Source organism: Penaeus japonicus, unplaced genomic scaffold, assembly GCF_977035675.1.
Source record: "Penaeus japonicus unplaced genomic scaffold, GWHDUDI00000001_assembly GWHDUDI00000002, whole genome shotgun sequence".
NCBI lineage: Eukaryota > Metazoa > Arthropoda > Malacostraca > Decapoda > Penaeidae > Penaeus > Penaeus japonicus.
Window position 1 is genome coordinate 38,456,591 of NW_028234404.1, and position 8,900 is coordinate 38,465,490.

Genomic DNA, 8,900 nt, shown 5'->3' on the forward strand with positions numbered 1-8,900 from the left:
ACTACATAGGTGGACTGATGTGAAAGAGGAACCTGAACCATAACTGAAGTTCTGAAAAGACTAATGCTACTTAAAAGTTATTGCTAGTATCTTATGCAGACAAAGAACCTTGGAGCTGTTATACCTTCCTTTATATGCCTCCAATACAGAAAATATAAAGAGAAGGTATTGGAAAAAATAATGTTTTTGTTAAAGACTCCAACTCTGTACTGACACAGGTTTTGGATCTGTGATCTGATTGAGAGAAAATGAAAGACCTTTAAGGCTTTGGTGATATTTATTATGAAACAAGTCTTTATAAGCAGTCAGAGTTATGCAGGAGACTATGATTATCAATGTAACGGCACAGATGTTACGAGATCAGCGAGACTGAGATGAACATCAAAGGTCCTCAAGCTCACATATATTATGTTACCCAGGGAGTGTGACTGATGGTGAAGCAGCAGACCTAAGTGTTAGAAGTGTTTAAGTAACACTGTTGCAATTTGGATGTGAATTTTTTTTCAGAAATCTTCCGATCAAATGATTTAGTACTATAAAGCAATCTTATTTTTTCACATAGTAAGACAATATCATAGTACAATTATGGGGAAAAGTAGTAGACTTGTGCAGCGATACTTAATAATAATTCTTCATTTTTATATACACACATTAGGATTACGTACAAAAATTTGACCAACCATAAAATATACTGTGACAATAATGACTTACTCATGATTGATTCAATAGTCATATCTTATTATTTCTAACAACTTGGTAAAAATAGGCAATGAGAATGGGTGTCACTGTTAAAGGAGAATTGCACTTGTTAGTTAAAGAATAACCATTTATAGATTGACAGAATCTTATAATACCCTAAAAGAAATGATGTGTGCAATAACTCCTTCGACAGAAAACTGAGAAGATGAGCAGATATCACTTACAGTTATGGTGAGTTTTTAATATGACAACGGTGATGTCCTTTGGCAGTGAGGGGGAACAATACTGTGGCCGAACTGGACACTGCATCTCCATAAGTGTAAACTTTGATGTCACGAGTGGTAAATCTAATACCCTGATTTACTTACATATATATATAAGTGTGTGGATTTGGATGTGTGTGTGTGTGTGTGTGCGTGTGCGTGTGCGTGTGCGTGTGCGTGTGCATGTGCGTGTGTGTTTATGTGTATGTGTACGTGTGTGCATGTGCATGTGCGGGTATGTGGGTGTAAACTTGATTCATGCGTTTGTATGGTGTATGCACTTGCATATGTAGATGCATATTTGTGCACATGCATAAACAAAATATTTAATTAATATAATACAAATAACAAATGATGTAGGCCATTAATATAATGAAACCTGAATTGCAGAGTATGTGCAATAAACAATAAGACCCCAAAGTCATAAATAATATTTTGCTATGGCTACAAGGCTGCAGCACGATGGAGATACCTTGTCCCAGGACTAGACATTACGATTGCTCAAAAGTTGGACACCACACAACGTGTGAAATCATACATCATAGCTCACCCAGAGAACTTATTTATTGTTACTTCATGAAAAAGACGAACTGTTTTAAATACGATTAATGTACTTCGACAAAATGTTTCAGTTGTTATTGTTCTAAGTTATAATGCATTAGTAGTTCATGACTGTTAATTTTTATTAAGTATCAACCAGGTGGGCTATATCTGCAAGACCCCGTGTAACCAGCTGTGTGCATATTTACTGTTAGTAGAATTTGTCATAAAACAATGACATACGTAACATTCAAAGTGAAAACAGAAAAAAATGACAAAAGTCAACAGTGATACCGTCAGTAAAATGACACAACTGCTCCAGATAATGTTATAAAAACTGGTCCCTGGTTTAGCTCTACATGAGAAAGTAAGCTAAGCCAAACATATATTAGCACCTTCAAAAATATCACCGTTATAATATTAATTCATTCTAGTACTACAACTCATTCTGCTTTTCAGATGACTAATGTTACTATCTAATAGGAAAGAAAGCACTAATGACTACTAAGTACACTAAACTTCAATGTACATAAAAAATAAACAGGAAAAATAAAAAATAAATGCACATCATCTTACGTGATATGCAAATTTTGTCAGATGTTTTACGCTTTATCATAAAAGAACTATTTGCAAAGTTTTTTATTTTTTTTTCCACCCTGAATCAATTTATAATGTATTATTCAACTAATTTATGCTTGAACTATTCTATTGTATAAAATAAGCAGGTATTTTGATTATCTTCAATTCTCCACAAATTTTTCATCAACAAGTTTACCTTGAAAATTTGTGAATTAAAACTTCACTGCTGTATGCAGTATACGGTACCATAATATATCTTTGAGCTTCTTTTCAAATATAACTTATAAAATATTATGATAAAACCATTCTTCATCTATAAATCTTAAAAAATGGAATAAAAATTTGCATTACAACTCTATACATGTACCTATATTTAGTTCTGTCTTAGTGTGTAACAATGATCCTAATGTTTACATCAAGATCACTGCGTGCTTCCTCAAGATTATTATAATCCAGTGGATGCCCACTGATCTCCAGGTCAAAGGTCTCTGGTCGGTGCAGACGACGGCGGAAGTGTAGAGATGTTGTCCCGTGGCGAGACTTCATATCAAATACTTTGTTTTCATTTCCTCTGATTATTTCATATTTAACATTGTTCTGAAAATAGGTGGATTGTTAAAGGCAAATACTGAAGTAAAATACTTTGATTTTAAATTTGAGGAATGACATTAAGAATGGTAATAGTAAGTAATTATCAAGAACAACTGAATCAAATAAGAATTATCATTGATAATGAAATAGAACAAAATATATCAATTATAATAATACTGAACAAAATATATCAATGCCTCAATTCAAAACACATTTCCATTTATATTCAATTATGTACACATGCATGTATTCTGAACTGCAAGCATTATGCATCCCATGTGTAAAAATATAAGTACATTCTATAGATGACTCACAATTTTATAATAGCTGTTTTTCAATACCCTTTTGTTGCAAAGATGAGAATTCAACATGAAATACAATAAAAAATGGATCATTGGCATACTAATTACCTGAAGATATGTTAAAGCTGGTTTCAATTTTATAAGCTGCATCCTGTGCTTGGTTTGCTTCAAGGAGACCTTCAGAACAATTGGATTTTTGGCTGCCCTGTGCGCTATGCTGTCTTGTCTTCTGAATTCATCTTCCAGACTACGTCTCACTATCTGTTAAGATAATGCCATCCTTAGTTATTATGTATTTTTATATGAAATTGCCAAACATTATTAATCCTGCCAAATTAACAAATAAATGTATAACTAATCATAGATATGTATGTCAACCCATTGCAGAAGGGGATAGATTTGCTTGCCCAGTCCCCAGGGAAAGTACTCGTACCACCTGTACTAAAGCCATGTTTGTGCTCGTATTTTTTTTGTGTCTTACTCTATTGTCAGACTTATGTGTGCCATATAAAAAGCTTTATCAATGTTACAGTAGACTAAAATTGCAGTATAGTATCCATGTCAGCTCATTGTGTTCTTTATACACAGTATGAGAGGACAGTTTTGTGAGAGGACAAAAAACACCTTTTTTGTATTTGGATACTTTCGTAGACAAATATGAAAGAAATAATCTGCGATCAAAATTACATGAAGAGATGAGAAACAGGAAAGAAACCTGTGCATATGATTGCAAGTGCCACAGTTTCATCATTCTCTGAAGATAGTCCTTGCTAGAGACCATAAATAGGTGTCATTCTAGGCTTTCTTTGTTGCTGGTGCTAGGAGAGAGTGGTGGCTTCTATGTTTGGGATTTTAAACTAAACCTATTTTGTTTAATATTCCAACAATTGCAGTATAATTGCAAGAGTCATCATCAGTCACTAAATGGAGTTATTACTCACAGTACAATAAAGAAACACAGTGATCCACTCTCCCCAAAGTCAAATATGCTGTGACAACTATCCTTATTTACGTCACGATGCCCGCCGTCAGGTCAAAAACTCACGCATTGTGTTAACCCACACAGGACGGGTGGTACAGCATGTGTACCGCGCATTCAAAAGCCCAGTTGCCGGGCGGCACAGTATTGTGCCGGCCATTCAATTGATTTAGGCCTAATAATTCGAACGCCCCGGCATTTGGACATTCAAGGCTAGAATTCCCCCGTCGGGAATGGGTTAATGAGTCTGCAGTGGGTTAATCTTTTGACAGTACTCTTCACAACTAACCCTGTGTGTGTTGTTGTTGGCGTGGACCAACACAACCTGATCATCTGTGTAGTTAAGTGGGGCTGGGACAAATAACTGCTGGTTTATCACTGATGGCAGATGTACAGACCGACGACGACGTCCTGTTAATCCATTCTGTGAAAAAAAAAAAAAAAAAAAATGTTATAGAACAAAAGTTCCCAGCTCAGTTTTGTTCAGTCCAAGCCTTGCACATTGTTTTTAATAATCTATCTTTAAATTATTTCTTCATTATGACATGGTACATGGTTAACATTTCTTGATCAGGGCAAACACTTGAACAAATTAAAAATTTAGACTAACCTTACATGTGAAGCACCCTTCTGTGGATATGATGTTCTCATTATCACCATGTGGGTCTTGTTGTCCGATGGGGAACGTTGGTACACCACCAAGGTCGAACTGATTAGTACCATAACTGTAGGTCTGGCTGTATCCTCCACCAAACTGGCCTCCAGCTCCTCCACCAAACTGACCTCCAGGTCCTCCACCAAACTGGCCTCCAGGTCTTCCACCAAACTGACCTCCAGCTCCTCCACCAAACTGGCCTCCAGCTCCTCCACCAAACTGGCCTCCAGGTCCTCCACCAAACTGACCTCCAGGTCCTCCACCAAACTGGCCTCCAGGTCCTCCACCAAACTGGCCTCCAGGTCTTCCACCAAACTGACCTCCAGCTCCTCCACCAAACTGGCCTCCAGCTCCTCCACCAAACTGACCTCCAGCTCCTCCACCAAACTGGCCTCCTGGTATGACACTTGATCCAACCCCTGTTCCACCAAACTGAGGACCAAATCCATTACCACCTCCAAACCTGTTAACTCCAATGCCCCCAATGCCTCCTCCATTACCTACTGGGGGATTGAGGGTAGACATACAATGTCCCTGAAAAAAAAAATAAAAAATCATGACTCTTGTGAATGCCAACAAATATTGATTATCATAAACCAAAAGTAATTAACTGAATCATAAAATAAACCCAATTTGATCCTGTCTTTGAATAACTGAAAAATTATTATAGAAACAAATCAAGTTATTATTCATTAGTATATCATAAATAAGATGACCTAAATGACATTACTATTGCTTGCATACTAAACGAAAGGCCTACTTACAGATCCAATCCTTGAGAAGCCTGATGGGCAGCCACATGCAACAGAATCATCATCCAGTGCATTGCAACCAAAAGCACAAGGACTAGTCAGGCAGTTGTCATCAACCTGTGGACCAGGTAGGCATTTTTGTGAATAATGATGATGATTTCTCTAATCATATTCTTTGTTTGACATATTCAACTTTGTTTTCTGAAACCTCTTTATCCTTAAAGCTTTGCAAAACATGTGAGTCTAATTTTTGGAAAATACATATTTCTGGGGAATTTTCATGTCTACTTTCTGAAGCCAGTTTTAGTTTTACTGATGAAGAATGCATCTCTTGATATTGCAATATTGGAGGAAATAAAAATCATAGATTAGCATGATGTGATCCTACATATATGCTGGATCTTACCTGAATACATATCAGAAGAGCAAAATTGAATGAGTATCCATTTGGACACAAACATTTGTAGGATCCTAAAGTGTTCTGACAGTCAGCAGAACCGCAAACAGTACTTGCTGTACACTCATCGTCATCCACGCACTGGTTGTAGTAGTAGTGGCGTCTGTATCCATCTGGGCAACCGCACTGGAATCCACCTTGAATATTCTGCAAGGATGGGTAGATATTTTTATTTTTATTTTAACAATAACATCCTCTTGATTGAAAAGCTATAATGAGATGATGAAGCACTTAAAAATATGCATTTTTTTATAGATAAATAAGTTTAATCTTACATCACAACCCGCCTCGCAGCTTCCATCAAGGGTACATTCATCAGAGTCAACGCACATCGTGCCTGTTGAGTCCACATGGTAACCTCTTGGGCACATGCACTTGAAACTTCCCATAGTATTAATACAAGTGCCAAGTGGTCCACACAGACCTGTCTGTTCTTGACATTCATTGATATCTGAAGAGAAGAATCCAAATAATGATTATTTTAAAGAAACTTCAGGAAATCCATTTTTACTTAATATTTACCTGATTTTTCACCAATTTTTATGCAAGCCCATTAAACTTTAAAGTCAGGTATATGAATAAAAGATTCCATATGAGATATTGGGTTCTGAGAGATATACTCACCAAGACACTGCTCGCCAACTTGATTATAGCCTTGAGAGCAAGTACACTTGTATGACCCCTGAGTGTTGACACATTCATGCTGACAGGTGTGCTGACCCGTGGCACATTCATCCAGGTCACGGCAGGTGATCCCATCAGGATTAAGTGTATAACCACGGGGACAAGAACATCTGTAAGATCCTTCTGTATTCTGGCATGTAAACTTGCATGGAGAAGGAGTAGCTTCACACTCATTTATGTCAATGCAGCGAGTTCCAGAATGATCAGGCTTGTATCCTTTGTTGCAGATGCACCGATAGGAGCCCATAGTGTTGATACATTTTCCATTTCTGCAGAGATTTGGCATCATTTCACATTCATCAATATCAAGGCCATCCACAGAGAATCCTGCCTCCATACAGATGGCACTATACTCAGGAGTGCCTTTACGTGGGCAGTGTTCACACATTGGACCCCAGGCAAGACCCATTGTACAGCAGCAGTCAGCTTTTGTTACCTAATAGAGAATTTAGAAAGAGAAAAGAAAATTTTAAACTATCTCCATATAACAATACTGGTGTTACATACTGATAAAGCATTTTACAAATTCATGTCAAATATGAGAATTGGACAGCTGTCAATACAAGATCCAAAGTCCTTTCAAAGTGTCTTACCTTCTTCAAGTCATCACTCGTCGTCGAACACATACCACCAATGAGCTGTCTGAAGCAGAATCCTTCGCGACGGTCAATACATTGTTTTCCGTCTCTGCTAGGTTCAAAGCCCTCATAACATTCACACCTGTACGAGCCCTTGGTATTTGTACATCTTCCGCTCTTGCAAATATTTGGATTAAGGGCGCATTCATTAATGTCTTTGCAGTCATCTGTCATTCCCACCTATTGGAAGAAAAAAGGTAATTAATGGTCATTCTTAATATCCTTATATTATTTTTGCTATTGCTGCTGCTCCTCTTACTATTATTATCATTACACTGGGGCTGTTTGATACACAGCCTAACCCAGTTACTCCCCTAAGGTGACCTTGAAAAGACCCCGACAGGTTTAAAAAGCACATTTTTCAGGTGTCGCATTTAGGGGGTAAAAAACAAGGTAAATGTTGTAATTGTGTAGGCATACTAATTGACTTCATGATGACTAAGCACTTATGTGGAACCATTTCTGTGTAGTAAAATTAATAAAACAAAACTACATTGGAAAGTGCACATATAACTAACTGCACTCCCAGCACCAAGTGTTAATGGTCCAAAGCCATTAAAAGTGTGCCAATTAATATTAGAAACTTAATCTAATGCACTGTGGAAGTGAGGATCAAATAAAATTCTATCTCTCATTATGTTCAGGTCTTACCAGCTGACACATGCAACAAATAACCAAGTAACTATTTAGCCAATATTGCTACTACAGTCAGTGCCTGGAGCCTAGCACAAAAATGTAAGTGTCTGGACAATAACTTGTGAAAGGATTGTTGGATTGGTCCCATACTTGACAGCAAAGAAAAGCATCAGGCCAACACTGATTTTGGTTACAATTCTTTAATTTTTGGATTGCTCGTGTCCTTTTTTGACTTTGATGACCATTATCCATACAGCATTGTTATTAATATTAACTCACTAATGTCATTAGTTAAATTATTTAAAGATTCTAAAAAATTAACAGAAAATAAAATGTAAAAATAAAAACATAAGTAGCTTTTAAACAGCTATTATCAGAAAGATATTACATAATATTACTTACTTGTTGGTATCCCTCAGGACAGATGCACATGAATGTTCCAATCAAATTCTTGCACATGAACCGACAGTTGTTTGCAGGAGTAGAACACTCATCAACATCTTGGCAATGCCTGCCGTCTGGGGCAAGAGTGTATCCATAAGGACAGATGCACCTAAAGGCTCCAGCCATATTGTGGCAACGGAAGGCACACTGGTGACCAAGCTCTTCGCATTCATCCACATCTTCGCAAGACTGCAATATCAAAGGAAGGGTTAGAATATAATTATCAAAGTAAAAAAGAAAAAGGAAGGAAAAACAGAACACCATATTCTTTTTATACTATGATATTTTGAATTATAAGCAATGTATGCTAAAACAACAAGATTTACCTGCATTGGTCCTGGAGCAAACCCATCTTGGCAGGAACATTCAAATCCACCTTCAACGTTGCTGCATGTTCCATTTCCACAGATATTGGACACAGCACATTCGTTATCATCTGAACATATTCAGAAAGAAAAAACATATCTTAAATCATAATTTCACACTACTACCTAATATTCTGATTATTATCATTTTTTGTTTTTTAAAGAGAAATAACATCATATCTACATTTTCATGACTACTGACCTATGCATCGTCGACCAGAGCTGTCTAGCACATAGCCCATAGGACACTCGCAGCGGAAAGAACCATCAGTGTTGACACAGTCTCCACCTTCACATGAACCTGGCATGATCTCAC

At 37.0% G+C, this 8,900-nt stretch overlaps 1 protein-coding gene across 8 annotated transcripts in view; it reads right to left on the minus strand.

Moving 5' to 3' along the window:
* Positions 1-258: 258 nt before the first annotated feature.
* LOC122254716 (fibrillin-3) overlaps positions 259-8,900 on the minus strand; it is a 120,268-nt gene continuing 111,626 nt past the window's right edge. For all 8 annotated transcript variants that reach the window (XM_086550690.1, XM_086550667.1, XM_086550685.1 and 5 more), the window contains 12 exons: positions 8,787-8,900; positions 8,546-8,655; positions 8,178-8,408; positions 7,095-7,319; positions 6,442-6,937; positions 6,093-6,268; positions 5,767-5,964; positions 5,373-5,477; positions 4,564-5,142; positions 4,243-4,377; positions 3,083-3,235; positions 259-2,678 (listed from right to left, as the gene is read on the minus strand). The exon at positions 8,787-8,900 is cut by the window's right edge and continues 66 nt beyond it. In XM_086550690.1, coding sequence (XP_086406816.1) covers positions 2,466-2,678; positions 3,083-3,235; positions 4,243-4,377; positions 4,564-5,142; positions 5,373-5,477; positions 5,767-5,964; positions 6,093-6,268; positions 6,442-6,937; positions 7,095-7,319; positions 8,178-8,408; positions 8,546-8,655; positions 8,787-8,900 — 2,735 coding nt within the window. In that variant the 3' untranslated portion in view covers positions 259-2,465. The remainder of the gene's footprint in view (positions 2,679-3,082; positions 3,236-4,242; positions 4,378-4,563; positions 5,143-5,372; positions 5,478-5,766; positions 5,965-6,092; positions 6,269-6,441; positions 6,938-7,094; positions 7,320-8,177; positions 8,409-8,545; positions 8,656-8,786) is intronic.